Source organism: Zootermopsis nevadensis, unplaced genomic scaffold (assembly GCF_977971745.1).
Source record: "Zootermopsis nevadensis isolate Lab colony 2312 unplaced genomic scaffold, Znev_1.0 Znev_ptg000013l, whole genome shotgun sequence".
Lineage (NCBI taxonomy): Eukaryota > Metazoa > Arthropoda > Insecta > Blattodea > Termopsidae > Zootermopsis > Zootermopsis nevadensis.
Window position 1 is genome coordinate 9,947,213 of NW_028259145.1, and position 20,372 is coordinate 9,967,584.

The window sequence follows — 20,372 nt, forward strand, 5'->3', positions numbered from 1 at the left end:
AGTGAAAAACATATTGAAATGACAGTTATGCCCGGATAAATTCACCGTTTTAAATAATATTTGCATTAAAATTCTCTATCACAGATGCGCTATTTGTTTAATTCTTCCCTGCATCCATTTTTTTATTTCTAGCTACCTTTTATAGGAAACCGGGAAACAATGATAAATTGGGTAGAACTCTGAAGTTCGACTATACCTTCAGAAATGAGCATTGTAAACTCGTGGACTAGATGTAATTTTTCAGTTATAGGTACTTGTTCAGTAAATTAAATCATAAGGGCTCAGACTAGGGTTATGTTTAACTGATTTAAATATTTGTCTTTTGTAGGCCTACCAGGAAGTTTAATGGGTGTTATATTGCTGTGGTCAAAGCAGACAGACGATTGAAATTGGGAAAAAAAGAGAATACTTCTCAAAATCACATCTGGACAAATTTGGTTTGTGAATTCAGATCCGTCTAGCGGGATGTTTACAGGTGGGACTGAAGACAACGTACGGCCCTCATCGAGTTCTTTACTCCTGTCAGTGAAGACTCATGTTACATTCTTGATCTGATTCATTTATATCATTCCTTTGAACTAACAATATAAGTTTGGTCTACTATGAATGCTACAGAAACAAGTTAACTGAAAAAAGATCTTTATTAATTTAAAACTGACTTTATATTGTTTAACCTACATAATAAAATGTCAAAAGTCTTATAAAACTATAGAGTGGCTAATGAGTTCCCTAAAATCGGTAATGTTTTTATAGTAGTGATAGTATACTCAGGGACCGTCCATATTATCAAGAATACAATTATGTTAATACATTATTTTAATTACTACGTATATCATTTCACAAGAAATATAAAAAGCTATACACAAATAATGCACGAATGGCACACTTTTTTTAATTTTCTGCTATAAGATTCTTATTAAACATAGACTATAACCTTCTTTATTTTTTATTATTGCTGTTTTGTTTTGGAAGAAATTCTTGAGCTGTGAGCTGGTCCGGTCTTGTACAGATTTAAGCATTTACAAGTTAATAAATAGAATATTTATTTCAATTTACAATGCATGATTTGCCGTTGAAAAATACCTCTTTGTGCTGGTAACGTTACGTGTACTTACAACCTACAAGAACATTTTGAAGACCTTTTTATAAGGAGCTACAATATGATAAGTCGTAGTGAAATGCAACAATTTTCATAAGTTACGAGCCTTGTAAAATAAGTGCCGTAATTTTCTGAAATTTCAAAATAATAAGTCTACGTTCCTTATTCACAAATGTAGTAGAATCTCTTTCCAACACGGATTCAACCATAGCAATGAATGACCAAGTACAAATGCGATAATTTATAACATTTTAAACTCTTGTTCTTTCTTTCTTTCTTTTGTTGGTTTCTCTATTAAAATCTTTTTGTTTTATGAACGACTTGGACGAGGAACAAATAAATACAAAGAATGAACCGAAAAATGTTAAGAACGTTCTACATTTCATGGAAAGTTTGCACTCATTATTCTGGTTCATAAATTCAAAAGAACTTGATTACTGAGTTTAAATAAAATCGACCTCGTTATTTTAGAAAGACTTTACAATATTATAGAACTGTGTATCGAGTGACGTATGTCATTTCCGAATAAACATAATGTGCACTTAACACGTTTGTAAAAATATACTGATATAACAACAAAATAATTGCAAAATTTACCGTCTTCGCTTAACCACTGGAAACACAACACATCTCTTTCTCGGAGTAGATAAATAATTAGGGTCTAATAATTGCCTGTAAGCTGTATCTTGCCTTTCGTGTCTGTTCATGTTTCAGTGTATCTGCTGTTACATAACGAATAAAACTGGTCGTTTCTGATAATTTACGAACACTCAGCTGTGTTTAATAGTGATGCGTTAGAATGGCAAAAGAATATGAGCTGATGTCGTGAGGTTTAGTATATGAAAGACTTTTATATTAATGTGAGACTCGCGTTTAGCACGAGAAATATTTTCTTATCTTTGCAGGCAACCATAACAATGCAAATTTAGCTTCTAGATCCTACGGACCACCACTGAAATACCAACTCCCAATTCCAATTCGGACTGATACAAATGTAAATGTTTTTAAACTATATAAGAATTCATAACAACATGATTTTTGCTGAAAGTATAAATCTATTGTATATATTTTGTATACAAGTCGGTAAAATAAATCGAGTATTTTATACATACTGAAAAAACAGCATTTATCTTTTTTCTGGAACCTTTTAGGTTTAAAGCATCTTCTTTGTCATTTTCAATGACTCCAGACGTTGCCTATTCCAGATTTAACTGGAGAAGGTTTTTCTCACTTTGAGTGTATATTTTCACCATACAAATTATCTTAAGAATTTAAAGAAGATATACAATTAATTCTGGACATCCAAATGGTCGACTCCTCACAGCGAACAACATGACACACAAATAACATTAAAACACACTTAGTTCATACATCTTATAACATAATCCTCTTTTCGTAAAATACTTTATGAGAGGGGATGATAGTTACAGTAGCCGTCAAGAAAGTTTTTGCTTCAAGGCCACGGATAGACTTCACGCCCTTACCACACGGATCTAAGTCGACAGTACAGCGTTGCTACGCTGCGAGTTCTGAGCTGTTGTTACACGCTTGGGTTACTCTTTTTTGTATTCAATAAATGAATTGAATTATCATTAATATTATTAATATGGTACATTTATATATTTAGTTTCATTTGTTTGTTTGTTCTTGTATTTGTAATGTTTTACTTTCATTATTATTAAAATGAATTTAATTATCTATATCTTATCCTGTACTCTGGTTTAGTGCTTGGCTGTTATTGGCCTTATTTGGCTGTTGTCAAGAACTTTAATAAATGAATTGAATTTCAACGTTGTACGGTTTTGTTGTCACCTTGAAACACGCAATTTGTTGACGGCTACTTTTGGTATTTTACAATATATTTTTTGTAAGAAATACTAGGCACATACAGTCAAGGAGAAAGAACAGGTCTCATAAAAAATATGTTGCCTATTATACACACATTTTGACTCGATAATAATTTTGAAGTGTTTTCTTATTTTGATGTTAATAAAGCCTCTTCCAAGAATCAAACTCGTCTTGCAATGAGGTGTGGGCAATAGCTCACAACTGTAGGTACCTAACTGCCCTAATAGTCGTTGTTTAACATCAACAGGTTACCTTATGTGACAATTGCTATTATATTAAATATTTTACATCCACAATGTTATGTTATGAATTTATATTGAACACACCGACTAACTATGTATATCAAATTTAATATTACAAATTTATAACATAATTGTTTCTGTTTTGTTTAGTTATATGTAGTTTCAAATATACCAACCTTGAGTAATATAGGAGAGGTAACTACATTATATATCATAGGTTTCATTTACAACATAATAACCTACTAGTATACATTAATCTCCTGATACAAATATGAGTTTCTACACAAACGTCCACACGTTATTAATCATTACAATCACACAATAGAAAGCAGTTTATAAAATTCTGCATTTTGACATCGGAGTGTTTCTTTAGAAATAAGATCTGTATAAAAGTAAACCTTTGAAGAAATTGCAATCCGAAAGCCTGTCTATTTCTTTATGTGATATCAAATCCGACAGTGATACATCTTTGCAAATACTGAATTGTACTGCGGCTCCTTTGAGAATTGTAGTCTTCTTATTCAGTCTAATGCAGGATGGGACGATTGTACATACACTCGAAAGTTACTCAGCGTATTGCCTCTGATGATAATTTCCTTGAAGCAACCAGAACGCACCTCTGGAAGGCTTCAATCAAATACAGCCGCAAAGTCCAGAGCTGTCGGAAGTTTACGGACTGGTAGAGGTAGCTGGACAGTCGTGTGGAAGTGAGCGAAGCATTACGAGGGCTGTGGGTCAACTACGGCTGTTCCACTGTCTTCGTTCCCGCCCCTCCGTTTGTTGCAGACGCCGGGTCGTTGTCAGAGGTCTGTGCAGAAGAATGGGTATGTTTACTGTTCAAAACAGTCAAATTTACTTTGATCGCATACATTAAAATATTTTAGGATTTGAGACTTTCGTGGCGAGTACAATCAATAAAATCTTCTCTGGCAATCAGCCGCGTTAACCGGTTACCTTAGTATACCGCGACTTTCGAGGTATCCATTCACATCAGAACCCTGATGATGGGGACACAGTTGGTTCCCGAAACGTCGGTTTACTACGGTAACCAGTTAATGCGGCTGATTGCCCGAGAAGATTTTATTGATTAAAATGTTTGTTTTTGGATATAAGGTTAAAGACAGTGATCCTCAACCGGCAGTCCAATATTTAATTTATTCCGGTCTACAAATTGTTACTAGCGTCATACATAACACCAAATCTAAAAAAGAGTGTTTTTAGTTTTTCGTTATCTTTCAGCGATCAAATATCATATGCTACATTTATTGCTTATTTGGTAGATCTGACGGCTTGTAGTGGGCCTAGTGAGAAACGTTCACGACGTTTCGGAGGAATGAACTACCTCTATAATCAGAGTGTATGTGACGATAACGAATAATTGTAGGTTATTTAAGAAGCAAAGGGGAGAAATCGGACTGTATGGAGAACAGAAACGGCAAGTTTATGGGGTGGGTAAGTAAATGAACAAGGCATCATGGAGAAAACAACAAAATTCCGTTATTATATTTTAGTATGAGGTCTCATTAAATAAGACAGTAACAATTAAAATGTTCCGTTGTATACAAACCAGAAATTTTAGACACATTTAAACGATTTGATATACTCTCGTGCATATTTTTTATTGCGAATGTGTGATAGATTATGATAGCCCTTGAACTTTCTACGATGGTACATCCACAAATCCTGTGTTCTTGTCAAACGATATTAACTGGAAGCCAAACATTATTTGAGTTGGGTGTGACAACCTCCGATGTTTAACGAAAGTACCCGATCTAACAGCGAGTCAAGGTTATTTACGCCACAGATCGGCATTCGTCTTTGTGGCTGTAATGGAAAAAGAGTGGAAGCCGTGACACTTCAACAGAAGTATAAACATGTTAGTTATTTCCAGAATATCATTGTTTTCCCATCTAAAGTCGCGTGTGACAGTATGATACAGCGTCATGACACGATGTGTTCCTCCAAGTGTTCTTTGAAAAATGCTGGTGAAAATTATTGGATATCTGATAAACAGAAACAGTGCGTACGTAAAGTGAAAGAATTGAGGTCTCGTTTTGAAAATAGTGTGTCAGCTGGACGTAAGCATATACAGAACAAACGCCAAGCCAAGGACTTTGGTGGCAAGTACGATTGTGTTCCAGCGTGTCCTCAGATAAAAAAGTTCAAGCTATTAAAAATTGTAGTTGTCGTATCAACTGGAATATATGTCGGTGACGTAATAGGCAAGTCATTCCAAGACAGTATGATGTCGTTAAGAGACGAACTATGGTATCCGTACGAAGACTGATTCAGAATTTAACTCTCAATAAAATAACATTGTGGAAAATAATTAACTTTATTTTTTAGGGTTGCAATGCCCGAATAAACCTTTGTTTTGTATGGAACAAGTGAGTGTATTCGTAACCGTCTATAACATCACGAAGTCTGGCGGAAGTATCCGAACAACAAAAACTTCTTTAGAACATGTTCTCTTTCTCTTTATAACCTTGGATCTACCAACGTCATTTAGTGGTCAGCTGTCTAGTACCTACTGAGTATTGATTATCCAGTACGTCATTTCTATTACCCACATCACTACTTGCTTCGACGTGTGACAGTCGTTTTCAAATGAGAAATATGTATTTTCCTTGGATCTTCCGTAACACAGGCCAACGCACGAACGACTGGAAATATAGTCTCGCTCAAGAAAAACCAAGGATAGTCGATTTATAATAGAAAAACACTGGTGTAAATAAGGTGTAACAAAAGGAGTAAGACTCTTTGGCGTATATGTTTTACTAGGTTCGTAATATTTTAATGTCAAATAGTAGGAATATATATTTTATTAATGCACAAAAATCTAAAATTCTGTTCCAATTGGAAGTGAATTACAGCAAAGCCGTAACTGGCACACATACTTGAGATTCGCGATCTGTACAGACCGGTTTAATCACTAGTCAAACTAGGAGGCCACTTTTTTGTCGTCTATGGTCAGCTTGACAGTCGTGACCCCTTTCGGTTTTTTTTTTTTTGCTAAAGTACCACGGTGGGTTCGCATTTCCTTTCGTGGCCAGTCTTTACCTACCAGACTGGAAGAGGAGACGCGGACAAACATCCATGCCTTGAGTGGGACTCGAACCCACGGTCGCAGCGGCCAGGCGCACGAGGTCCATTCCTCAGACCACGTGGCCACTGCGCCGGCAGGCGGTCACTTAGGGCGACAAAAAGTCGACGAATAAATCAAAAGTAAACGGAAGCAAAAATAGAACCGAAAATAACATCTAAGATAGAAAGAGATAAACGTAATAAAATAATATGTGCGTTTTCGTCAGCTGCTTTGTTTTATGTCGCCGACAATTCTTGATATCGTATAAAAATGGTTGATGTTTGTGTAGTGATGTCGACAGTGTGACCAATCAGCATATTTGTTAAGAAACAGATAGCCTTGCCAATGGGCAATTTTAGTCGTTCGTGTCCATTACACGACACATCTTGAGCTAATAGGCTCTGTTTCCCAGTTTTTATTTTTTTGTTTTCTTTGTACTTGTTTATTTTTAAGATTACTTTTACAGACAATTAAATGGTGAAGTAAACTTGTGTTTATTATCAAAAGGAAGTTATCTGTTACATTACTGTATGTGATTTGTAGCCACCTAGGGGGCCAAATACCTTTGTCCGGCCCTGACTGTCAGCATCCCAATGTGTCATTGGATACTGAAAATAGTTAGTCTCGTCTTAATATACGTACACGACCACATGTCGTAATTACAGAGTAAATTAAATTGATTTGTTTACAGTGTTTTAAGAGCTTATTGATAACTCTAAAGTCAAATTATTGTTAACATCGACATATATGCTAGATTATAATAAAAACAAAGCAATATTTGGTTTTCATTTATCTGTTAAATTCCTTCTGTAGGCCTCAGTCTGTGGAACTATGACAGACACTCCAGAATGACTGCTTTGGGGATGTGTCCTTCCAGACTTACGTAAAGAATATGGGGCTTAAAAGGACGGGTACTTTATTCCTTTCATTTGTCGTCACCTTTCATTTTCATTTAAAATATGGAGTATTATCTGTCTAGGGAGAACAGTGGGTGCTGATCAATAATAGAAAAATAAGGGTTGCACTAAAATGCAAGTGGTATTCGACTTTATAAATAAGCCTTATACATTATTCTACTATAACTTGTGATTAATTCCTTTACTAGTAAGCCTTCTTATGCTAGGTTTTATTAATAAAAATACTTATTTTGCTTGTATACAGGCCTGTAGTATCCATGACAAAGCAGACAACTTATATTTATAAAATACTACAAAAATTTATACAGAATAATGGCAGGAGATGTTATTGCTCTTTATTGATATTGTTAAATGATAAAGTCGTGAAATTATCCACACTGGAAGCTACCTATAATCCTGAAGGCGACATTTCGTTTGTAGTACAGAGAGCGTCGATATTTTTTTTACGTTTCTTTCGTAAACATGGCATGAAAGCAGCTGTAAACGGGTAGACGTTAAACTGAATGCCAGGAGTTTGGATCAGTATCCCTTGAGAGCATACATTTGTGAGCGACAGGTGAATTTTGGGTATGTAAATTGTATTTCTATATTCGGGTGCCCGTAACGCCTCAGTTGAATGTTTAGAGGTCGTGCCCCTTATTGGCGAGGTCCCATTTTACCTCTTTCGATACACGAGATCTTTAAGATAAAAATAAACTTCTCTTGCATTTTTGTAGTCCCATGCGAAATAGAACTGTACGTAAAAGCTTACTGTTAAAATGCCATAGGTCTTGAGTAAGAAACAATGAAAGTTTACAAAACAATTTTAAATTTAATTATACTTGTAAATAATGAACATAAAATGAAATTTTTGTAATCGAGATATCTCTTTTCGTATCATGTAAATGGCTCATTAACTTATCTTATTATTGAATTTTTTTTAAATATTTTATAAAGAATGTTAATTGAATTGTCTTTCTACAACATCTCTTAGTTCATAAGAACAATAATATAGCCTTAAGTTATTTCATGATCGAACTGCGCAGGGGCCCATTCACAGTGATGCCATTGACGAAAATGCAATAGCAAGATAGGTGTTTCTTCCCAGAGGTCCTTCACAGTGTAAGCTCATCTTTTATGTAAATCATACGCGATTCCTGAAATAGTTTAGCCTGTGGAAATATGAACCACGTGTAATATAAGTCACGACACGGTTTATCAAAATAATTAGCTCTGCTCCTCAGCGCAAGCATGTTCACAAATCTCTCTAGAGGTCATTATTCCCAATAATCAGTATTACAAAAGTATCGCGCAATTTGTATTGTTAGCTGTGATATTAGTCTATAACGAAATGTTGTTTGGAGATAAAGTCATTGACAATAAGATGGGTGGGGTATATAATACGCGTGGGAGAGATGAAAATTGCATGTAACATTTTAATCACAATATCTGAAGGTAGGAGATCACTTGGGAGAAATATAGAAAGATAGGATAATATTAAAATATATCTTCAATAAAGAGGATGTGAGGTTGTGAAATCGATATATCTAGCTCAGTATACGATCCCTTTTGGACTCTTTTGAACACGGTAATGAATCTTCGTGTTTCATAAAAGACGAAAAATGTATTGACTGAATGAGCGAATATTAGATTCTCATGAAAGACTCCGATATTTGATGTTAGTTAATTAGTAGCAGTAACGAATTACGTACAAACTGTGTTACTGTATCTGAAAGAAAATTGAAAAGGGGTCATCGTTATGTTGTGTGATTTGGAACAATTTTTTGCGAAAAAGAGGGAGTTTTGGAACCGAATCAGGTATCTGTCGACTACCAGGCAGAACTCCGACCCACACAGAGATTGTGTAAAGTTATGGTGCCGCCGTGTCTATGACATCACTGTGAACGGGTCTTATTAAACTATGACAGTGCCGTACCCATAGTCTCTTGCTGGATTTCTACCTTGTAAGATGGGTTGTCGTAGGCCGACTGACTCTTGCGGGTAGCTGAGATAGCCGCTTTATGATGGCCATGCTTTTTCATTAGGATCAGTAACAGGATGAGAGCAGCTAAGATGGCGAGGGCTGCGATGATGGCCACCGCCACCAATGGCCCGTAATAGTCTGCTTTCTCCACCAAGGGCTCTGGGTCTTCGCCCTTAAGCTTCCCTGAAACGGACATTAGAAGACGATGGAAATGCGATTAATTTTACCACGTAATATACGGCAGTCATTTCAAATGCTCTGGACACGAAAACGCTTTAACGTAATGACGTAACAGCAAATACGCCTATCAGTATTTGCCATACTGTCGACAAGTACGACTAAAAACATTCCTGGTTTATTAAACCTGAAACTAACATCAGTTTTTACTAAGATCTAAGTATACAGGAAGCTATGTTGGGTGTATCGAGTTATGAAGTATATTTACATGTGGACCAAAGTGTGCAACCCGAAGCAAGCAATAGCATTGGGACTATTATACTAAATGTTAAAAAGATAAAAACGATAGAGTTTCACAAGTTCCTTTGCACTACGCCATGGAGGTGATGAGGGCTTGGCTACACGAATTATTAACCTCGGCACTAGAAGTAGCCCCCAGTACCGACTGAATTGGAGTCCCGGTATTCCTCAGGTTCGGTCTGGATGTAACGGTTTGGAGAAAAATCCCTTCTTTTGCCAGAAATCAAATTGCTGTCTTCCAGTCTACAAGCGGTCACTTTACAGACAGCTTCAGGTTTTGATGATAGTGTTCTGTGTTTTGGCGCCGCGTATTCTCGTCGTCGGAAGATGCAAATTTTTATGGGAAATATACTGTTTTCTTCTTCATCGCCCTTAAAACCTTGACTCTAACATAGTTTTGTTTTGTAAGAGAATAATTTCATGTAATCTTCCGCAATTAATTCTTCATTGGTTGCCACGTACTTCTACATGAAAGCCTAATATCAGACTTCTAAAGTCAGAGGTTCAGAGGTGTAAACGACAGTTACTTATTTTGTAGTTATCGCTGACTGAGTTTACTATATAGATAGGCTCCCCTAATAACTGTGCCGGTCTGAGATACGCCAAAATAGTAATATTTCCTGAAGGCCATGCTTCTGGAGTGAGATTTCTTGCGAACGCCCCTGCAAAACTTCAAAGGGTGAAAGTAAGCTTTTACGGAGATGCCTCAGTATTTACAGAACTGTGGTAAGTTTCATCTCTAATGTGTTCAGGCTTATGTACTTTTGTAGGGTGCAACTCTTCGTTTGAGACGTCTAGCGAATATCAGGAACGCTGAGAAAGAATCTCATTTTAGTAAAAAAAAAACCCTGGATATTTGTTGACTGACCTTGCTGAGTTGCTCCAGCTGATGGAACTGCTCCAGGTTTTGTTATGAAATCTTGTACATTAGATTTCTTAATCTTGCCGTTTGTGAGGTATACTTCCAGCCATAGTCGATACCTAGAAAAACAACACAAGTTACGAAATATAAGTAAACAGAAGTGGTGCAGACAAGCGCCTTTCATAACACCTCAACCGATACATGGATGTTAAATTATGAAATGAATGGACGTGACATCAGTGGTCGTACCTGGTACCGGGTTTCAGATCCTGAATGATGGTTCTGGCTTGTGAGTCCCTTTTTGCAACCTTGAAGTTACTGAAGTCTTCTTTACCAGAATCGCTCTGATAAATGGCTCTGAATATGTTAACGTACTTGTCTTCAGGATAAGGCACTCCGCCCCATGACAGCTCCACAGACGTAGACTTGATGTGCTGGACTTCAAGGGTGACGTTGAATTTATATAGATCTGCAAGAACACTTGCTTTAAAGATCATGATTCTTACTCTAATTTTGCATAAAGTATATGAAACAGAATCAAAATGAGTTCAAATCTGACCTATTTTTCACATTTGAAAGTACTCAGTTGATATCAATGATATTTGGGATTGAGTTTTGAAGGCGGCGAATATGAATTCGTCGCCCTGAATCGTCTATAAACTTGTAACAGACTGACTACACGGCGCTACAACCTAGAAGGCAGCCATCTTGATATATCTTATATAGATGACGAACTTCACGCTACAGCCGCCTTTAATCCCGGAGATACAATTTTTTTTACTAGTGTGACCGAATCAAGTATGAAGAGTTGATATGACGTTCTAGTACGTATAGAGATGTGAAATGTATGTAAAATTGTAGTAGGGAATATCTGAATATAAGGGATCAGTTGGGAGTCGTAGATGTAAAAGTAAAACGAGGTACAAGGATGAGGTCATGTCAACAAACGAACTTCTGGATTGGATAAAAGTCCTCAAGAAATTACTTTAGCACAAATAAGATACGTTTTTCTCAGATGTCTTAATTATTTTCCGTGATTTCTCGTGTAGAAAAAACAGCAATGTATGATTCGTCGTGTGGAACATTCAACTCCATCGTTTGAACAAGTTTTGTAATGTATTTGCTTTTCAAGATGGAAGTGTGCAGCTGTTTACAATGTATGAATCATACCTAATGACTCAATGTAATGGTTAGGACTTCTTCCTCGTATTCGATAGATGTTGGTTTCGCCTTTTGTCCGCAGACTGGCTCTTCTGCCTGATGGGTTTCTTGATTCTATTCATCTTCTTTACATGAGTAACAAACACAGACTTACCGTTCACATCAGCAGTAGACAGTTGCGCTGTGCGCTCGGCAATTAGCTCAGTGGTCTGTCCCGGGAACGGGATGAAGAATATCCCCACTTCGTACTCCGTATTAGGACGCAAGTCTTCCAGGGTGTAGCTTGTCACTGCCCGGTGGATCAGAGGTGTGGCAGCGTACACCTGCAGACCGAGGACAGATTACTTCAATTTGAAGCTGAAGGAAGTCTAAACATTATTTGAGAATTCAGTCTGTACCGCAAAGAGAACACCGAACTTCACCACAACAAAGATAAATTTGTTAAGGCTATGTTAGGAAATGATCGCATTTACACTGAGAATCATATGAAACCCATAAATACAAAATGAATACGTGCTGATTGTTGAAGCTGGTGGGATTTGTCTTTGAAGGCTTTGCAGAAATATGCCGCGTCGAAGGAAAGGTGTAAAAGCGGAGGAACAGCACAAGAAAAGTGACGAAATAACCAACAAACCAAGTGACTAATTCAACGGTGTAAAATCTTCCACGAAAAACTGACAGTTTCTCACTTGGACAAGAAATTCCCGCCTTTTATTGGAACTCGAAAGATTCATTGACATTAACTAGAGCCGCCACTGGACTCTATACCGAGCCCATTTATGCGTTGTTCTCCCAAATAGACTCATTCAGGCTTTCTGACTAATATTTTCGATATATTTCTTGATTGAAACCTTTTAATAGTCGTTGGTGCTCAGTGCAATATATGCAGATCCTGGCGAGATATGAGGTTCTGTCGGCGACGTCTATGAAGTCGGCTGTCTTCTGGGATGTTGCATCATGCAGTCTGGTAGATAATGGCAGACATATGAGATCGGGTTATTGCCTCCATATTTAATGTGAGGAGTTAACCCTGGAAATGTAGACAGTAAGCTCTCCTATAACGTCTATTAAAATTTATCAATATCAACGTCAGATCGAACTCATAACTCTGATGAGGTCCTCTGAAAAGTTTGTCAGTATCTTCCGGACTACAAGGCTGAACATCCCAGAAGACATCCATCTCCTCATGAAACTTACATCGCATCTGTAGTGTCTTACCTTGCCTGCTCTCTCCTTGTATCGTAGTTGTACTCCGTCAATAAACTGAAGCTCAAACTCGGAGAATTTGCGCCACATGAGCCGGGCCCAGGTCGAGTTGACGTCGATAACGGTGAGTTCGACGTCGACAGGAATCTGTGGTGGCAGCGTTGTGGTGGGCGTGGCTGAAACACAGACACGATTGTGTTCACACACTGCAACTGCGTTTGCCAGAAAAATGTATCACTTAGCGCTTGTCGCCCTGAGTTGTACCTCCTTGGAGCAGAGGCCTTCTTGAAAAACTAGCAATACTCTCATCTACTCAGGAAGTTTCCCGCCATAAATCATTTTACGTTTATTTCAAACTCTTGTTGTGATGACGTCCTTCAGATTGTGAATAATCAATTCATATTCCAATAACTTTTAATTACGCTAGATGTCATATATAGTCGTACACGCCTCGGCTTCATCATTATGTTTATTTTAGAACAAAATGTGTGATCTGTCTAACTTGCATAGTTGAGATGCATGCTCACTCCAGCTACCTTTCCGTTCGTAAGGAAAGGATTTGCAGGACACTACGTAAAGTGAGATTTCAGGAGGGTATTAAAATGGCTGTTTTCTGTGTTGTTGCTACTCATAGTCTCGTATTTATTTTCCAACGTTTCACAGGTACCTGCGACCTCCATCATCAGAGATATTATAGAGGCAGCAAACCAGAAGACAGCCATCTTCTCCATATAAGCTTTATATATGTGGAGAGACACATAAAAGGTGTAAGTACGACAAAGGACAGACTTGCCTTCTTGTCAAAGAGGACGCAACACGACACACTGTAACAGTCAGACCAATGACCTAAAATCTGCTCATGAGTCCAAAAAGGAACTTTAAACCAAGACATACTGGCCGACAGTTAGACGCAAAGTGACTTGGATGGAAGGTATGTGAGCTCAATCGAAAATAATATCATTATGGAATGGGGTTTATGGCGTGATAAAAAGTTTTGGAACACGTTCTTGTATTCTTCCTATATTAAACAACGTAATTCCTTTACTGGATTCAAAATTCTCTTTCTACGGCAGCGTATAGCTTGTCTTCTTGTTACTCTTCAACTTGTCTTCATCCATTCTGTCTGCTTGCTGTTTTCATCTCTTACTATAAGTAATAACGTCATAATTACAATATCGATTTAAATGTGTAATTCCTTTCAGTATTCTTTGTCTTCGTTGATTATGCTCATATGATGATTGTGAAATTCTTGTTTCTGATTATCTGACTTAAATTTTTCTGTCATCCCGTGACCACATCTTCCTACCGTATGTTATCACTGGTTCGATCAGTATTTTGTATATTTTAAAATATATAAACCTGAAAATTATTTTACCAAAACATTTATAAATTATTTCACTCATATTTATAAATATTTGTCTTTTATTATTCAAGTTTCGCTTGCTAGTTAGGTTCATAAGATTTTCTAAATCTTTAAATTAATATCATAAATCTACTTAAATATCCTTACAAGGCAGACAAGAGACGGTTTCTGAGGCGAAACATTTCACGTAATGTTCATTTCGTTTAACATCCTTACCTGAAGGAGGAGTGTGTACTGAGAGGATCTTGCTGCTAGGGGAGTTATGCAGGTCCCGCAAGATCACTGTGATCTTGATCTTGTACTGTGTATCCGGAGTGAGATCTCCAAGTTCGAATTCCAGTTGGGGGGTGGCAATCAGGTCACCGGGCGGGGCCAACACCTGCTGGTTCCACGACGAGGGATCGTTGTTCCTGCAAGTAGTGCAACAGCTCTTGTATTCCCATTTCTTGTAAAAAATCAATTTATTTTTCGACTATAGTATCTCCGAAGAAAGAGGAGATAATTGTCATTAGTGTTGTGTATTCTAGAATTTTGAAGGATTAGACTTTTAATAATCTCAACGGAACATTTTTCTTCATGAGAAGCTAATAGTCGACCAGCTGTTCGACAATTATTTCTATTTTTGTGGAACCCATAGGTTTATTACAGTGTTCAGTAAAATGAGCCATTGGGTTCTATCGTGAGGTACATGAATCTATTCCAAATCTTCTTTTCCCGTTTAAGACATATTATATCAGGCCCTATGGGTTTTATCTGCCACTGGCATTCGTAATAGGCAGATAGACATGTTGCCATATTATTATTCCAGTCAGTGTATAATAATTGGTCATACTGTGGTTGAGGGTTTAGCATTCTTCTTTCGTATTCTAGATGTCCAGATTGGATTCTAGATCCTAGGACCCGCATCGAAAAATGGCAGAATGTTCTACCAAATAGTCTAAGAATGCTCATCAACAGTATGTATACAAAACTGAGTTGATAATACCACAACATTCAGATTCGTGACATCATATTTCTTCACCAAATGCCAATATCCTATTATTCTATTAATCAGTCTCGCGATTGTAACTCATTTATAAATGCGTACAACATAAAGCAGAAATGGAACAGGACAGTACGTACTGTTAACGCGAGGAACATTACTAAGACGAGGGTGGTTAGAAACAGGCCGTGAGGTGAGTACGTACTGGTTGTCCGAGGTGTAGCGTAATTCTACTCTCCCGTGCAGGCCGACCAGAACTGGAGGAACGGAGAAAATGAGCTTAACTGTGTGCTCGTCAACAGCTTCCAGCGTGTGTACCGTGATCTCATCTGCAACACAATCGCAATTATCAGTCAGTTTAGTAATTGTGGGTAGTCCAAACGAATGAATTAAATTGTCCGTCGGCAGCTAACATTATTCACATTTCCTTACCTTACGTACAGGTTTCGGCGTCCGGAGTTTTACAATTATCAGGTTCTGAAGTAAAATTACCCTTGTACTTAAGCACCACATCATGTAAATGGGTAAGGAATGGAAGTAAGAGTTTGCGTGTTCTTAATCCCGGCACTAGATAGAAGTTAGAAGCTGATTTGCCTTTGGGAAAACAGAAACTACAAGTAGTACCCATTGGATAGGAGCCTAATACGCTCCAGAGCCGGGCTAAAGGTTGTGGCGAACAGGCAAATCTCTGATCTTCCTGTAAATTGAACCCTGGCAATTAGTTCAACTAATACCAATGAGTATGCGGTCAGTTTTTTCATCGTAATTTTAATGGCTTCACAGAAATATACTGTCAGCTGCACTACAGAAAGGTTGCTTCTATTTTCAAAAAGCTAGAAGTTTTAGGTAAAGTTGTTTCGTTAGTCATATTCAGACAACAGGTAGATGTGGTGAGGTTGCCCCGTGCTACTTTATACACTGCACTCTATATTACGGATAAGGAGAAATAGTTCTACAAATTCTTAACAAGGGTACTAGACAGATGCTGAGTGATAACACACCCTGGCCGCTTTATTCTCAGATAAACCAATACCCAATGGAGAGTTAGTCTTAACGTGGCGAAGAGAAATATTCCACTCCTACAAAGAATGGAACCCCGATTGTCCAACCAGTCAGTATACTTATTGAAATATACAATTTGACAAAATCTTATCTTGGTTGTGCCAGATTTGTCATAATATTTAAGATACTATTTTTAAGCAATTTTAATGACTTTCTATCTCACAGGTATCACTTCCAGAAGACGATACCTCGAAGACCTAAATGCAGAAAATTAATTTAGTATGAATGAAGCCTTATGGTGTCTCATTCTATGAAATATATAATATAGGATTTATAAATTGTCAGCGACTATTAAATCAATCGTCCATAACTAACATGTATTCCGCCATTTTATATTATTACACGTTCCCATAATTGATTAGATGAACTACGCGAATGGTGGCGGAACATTCATTTGTTTTATTCATAAATAAGCAGAATACAACAATACTGTTTATAATAAAATGTAAAATATAGGTAATCATCAAATGGTACTTTAAGATCTGTGGATACTGGGCTACACGTGTTATTTCAGATTTACGTGGGCTATTAAGCTACAGTAATCTTTCTACAAAGTACCAAGAAACCAGAGAATCCATCTTACCTTGATCCCTCCTGATATGTCCCTGCACTGGAAAGCCTGCAGATAGCGGGTGCTCAAGGAATCCTGCTAACAGAATCACTACTACAGCCGTCTGTACCAACCACCCACGTGTTGCCCAATTTAGGCTTGATAGAGCATGCTGTCAACTCGAAAGATTTTAAATGAAAGTAAAGATAAAGTATTGGCAAATCTCTCTTCTTATTGATGTGGTTAATAGGTTCAAATTTTGGAATTATATGCTAGTGTAACACCAAACCATTGGCTGTTGATCTGAATGCGTGGATAACGATATAACAGCTGTTGATTGGAAACGTCCCAAGGGGCACACTGTTTGTTAAGGCAATCTTAAATGTGTGAAAAAAGAGAATTCTCCACAGATATCAACAACCAAAATTTTAAGAAACTAATACACCGAAAGGTTATTTTTTCATTTGTCATAATTAATAAATATGTAAGGATAAGAATAAATTTAACTTAGAACAGAGTTGTAAGACTTGAGGTTCTCACAGCGGTGAATATGAAGATTTCTGTCTTCTGGGTTATTGCGCTGTGTAGTCTGGTCGATGTTAACCAACGTTTCAGAGGTCATACTGCCTCCGTCATCAGGGCGATCGCCCTGATGACGGAGGCAGTATGACCTCTGAAACGTTGGTTAACATCGACCAGACTACACAGCGCAATAACCCAGAAGACAGAAATCTAGAACAGAGTTCTTTCTGAAAATTTAATAGGTGCTCAAATAGTAAATTAATTTTCATCGTTTCATGGAACACAAAAGTTCATTGCTGACAAGAGCCTGTTAAATTTGCCCTGCCCTGCATTAAATGAATCCAGTGCACACCCTCACGTCCTGTCTCTTTCAATATTCATTTTGATATTATTCTTCTGGGGTCCGCAGTGGCCGCGCGGTCTAAGGCGTGAGCCTTGTGCCGCTTGATCACTGGGTTCGAATCCCACTCAAGCCATGGATGTTTGTCCGCGTGTCCTGTGTATAGGTAGAGGTCTTGCGACGGGCCGATCCCTCGTCCAAGGTGTCCTACCGAATGTCTATAGATCAAGCCAACGAAAGGTTGGGGCCCCGCAGTGCTCGGGCACTTGAATAACGGGTCGTTCCCAGTATCCTCAGTATTATTCTTCCAATTAGGTTATGCCTGGGTCTCCCATATGGTCTCTTACCTTCAGGTATTCCTGCTAGAATTGTGCATCTACTTTTTAATTTTATCTTGCGCGAGAGACCATAATTATTTTGGAATGCCAAATGAAAAGTTCCTTTTCAAACGTATTAGTGAGGATGGAAGAATCTAATAAACTGAAAAGTAATTTGTTACTTATTACACAAACGCGCAAATTTTTACTGTTGATGCATGAACTATTGTTGACGGAGGTCGACCTAAATAAAAATATCCTAAGATTAGATTGTGTAAGGTGTGTTCTATTTCGTGACCTAGAACGTAAAGTAAGACAGTATTATTTCCTGTTAACTACTAAATATATATATATATATTGTTTTAGTGTAGAAGAAATAGACAAATTTGCAAAGCTATTATAAAAGAAGTTTACAAAATTTGTAGGATTTGAGATTTTCACGGCGCTGAGTCTGAAGATTACTACTGTCTTCTGGCTTGATGCGCCGTGTAGTCTGGTAGATATCCACCAACGTTTCCGAGGTCATGCTGCCTCCGTCATCAGGGCGATGACCTCTGAAACGTTGGTGGACATCTACCTGACTACGCGGCGCAACAACCAAGAAGACAGCAATCTTTTTTACAAAATTTATTTCCTCCAGAGGACGAAGAACCGAGAAGTTTACTGTCGATTAAACAGAGCGCATCGTGCAATAGGTGAGTAGTATTCGTTTCTACAAGATAAGAATAAGAGATACTTAGTCACAGTGTCTGCGCTTGTAATTTTCACACCTTGTGTCAGCGAGAATCTCACGAATGTGCTTGTTAAAATTATGAGCACAAATATTAGAAATCAGATAGGCAAACTTTACAAAATAGTCTTGGACACGTTACATATGCAGGTAGATTTGAAATTAGAAAGAACTGCAAATTGTTTTAATGTGCTATGTAGGTGTTTGCCAGTCTGTGCTGTACAAATGGAAATAAAATTTATTTGTATAAAACGAACCAAGTATAAGCACTAGGATCTGTCTTGAATATTTGTGTTGTATATTTTATTTTTACTTTTTGTGATGCAGGTTCGTTTTTGAATAGAAAGTTTCCAGTTCGTAACGAAATATAGATCTGTAGATGCCCCAGAAACACGATTTAGGAAACAATATATAGTTTAATAAACAAATTCAATTTAAAATTGACGGATATCTTGGAAAGACCGTGGTAACACGTGATAAAATAAACGTTTGAAGAGCAGTGTCGTTAATTTATGTATCTTAACTTATCTGCTATGAGTGTGTTCGGCAACCATTATAGAGAATGACACAGCAGGTTGAATCTTTGGACAGAATTTTGTGTTTGACGAAGGCAGAACACCTCATCTAAAGTGACTGTCTTAGTAAGTTGTTGTAAATAAAATTTACAGGTATGTTGTGACGTGTATTGTGTCCATTAGATAAAGGTTCATTCTAAAGCTTCTCAGACGATGTTGGAAGGAGCGTGAAGCGCATTGATTTAGCAACAGAGCCTCGTAATCAGAGGGGCAGGAATAATAAAAAGAGTACAGTACACATGAAACAAGCATATACATAAGAAACGAGAACAAAACACTTTAGAAGTAATACATTCGTGCAGAACTGTTACGAGAGAAGCAATAAAACACGCAGTAAATTTCAGGAGATAAATCATAAAATTAAATTTAATTCAAGGACCATTTAAGAGTTTTCTCTAGAAGAAAAACTAAATCAGCCCAGTCAACAAATGTACAAACGGCTATTTATACTTCAAATTAATATGTGAAGTGTTTTAGGCAAGAGCAGTAATGCTTCTGACTTGTATACGAGACATCCCGGGTTTGAATCGACTGGAATACCAACTATTTTTTATTCGTAGTTTCCTCAGTCTCTCAAAAGACTGAAGGTTAGTTCTTAAAATCGGTTACGATTGCTTTCTCAACAGCCCTTTGAAGTCCACCGAATGCCATAGCCCTATAAAACAATGCTTCGGTAAATGACTGCTACAGTTGGTACACCACTTTTAAATACCTATCTATTCTTCTTGTACCATATTGCATAAAACACTTGAAAATAGAGAAATTATTTTTATACCGAATGTAAAACTATTGTATTTAAAATGTTTTGGTTATCTTATATTGTTTGTATTTTTTGTTTGGCATAAAGAACTCCCACTCAGCAGAATAAGTGGTCAGATTGTAAACGATATCGCGGAAGTTGAACACAAGATGGAAGCACGGAAGAAATTCTCTATTTCATATAGATTATTTATACAGCCAAGTAAGAAGTTATGTCGGAAAATAATGTCGACAATAGAAGAAGATGGAATATCTCAACCGGTCAGCTGGAATTCTGTATAGGTTACACATTTCTGAATATCTAAAAGAGTG

At 37.3% G+C, this 20,372-nt stretch overlaps 1 protein-coding gene across 3 annotated transcripts in view; it reads right to left on the reverse strand.

Annotated features, from left to right (window-relative positions):
- Positions 1-622: 622 nt before the first annotated feature.
- The window catches only part of LOC110830756 (stranded at second), a 102,004-nt gene continuing 82,254 nt past the window's right edge, over positions 623-20,372 (reverse strand). Inside the window, exons 8-16 of one of the 3 annotated variants that reach the window (XM_022066023.2) lie at positions 16,851-16,913; positions 15,411-15,534; positions 14,440-14,633; positions 12,873-13,036; positions 11,809-11,977; positions 10,743-10,962; positions 10,500-10,612; positions 9,132-9,337; positions 623-3,997 (exon numbers count right to left, since the gene is read on the reverse strand). In XM_022066023.2, coding sequence (XP_021921715.1) covers positions 3,929-3,997; positions 9,132-9,337; positions 10,500-10,612; positions 10,743-10,962; positions 11,809-11,977; positions 12,873-13,036; positions 14,440-14,633; positions 15,411-15,534; positions 16,851-16,913 — 1,322 coding nt within the window. In that variant the 3' untranslated portion in view covers positions 623-3,928. Of the gene's footprint in view, positions 3,998-9,106; positions 9,338-10,499; positions 10,613-10,742; positions 10,963-11,808; positions 11,978-12,872; positions 13,037-14,439; positions 14,634-15,410; positions 15,535-16,850; positions 16,914-20,372 lie in introns of all 3 variants that reach the window. The other 2 variants (XM_022066025.2, XM_022066027.2) reach the window with 2 other exon arrangements.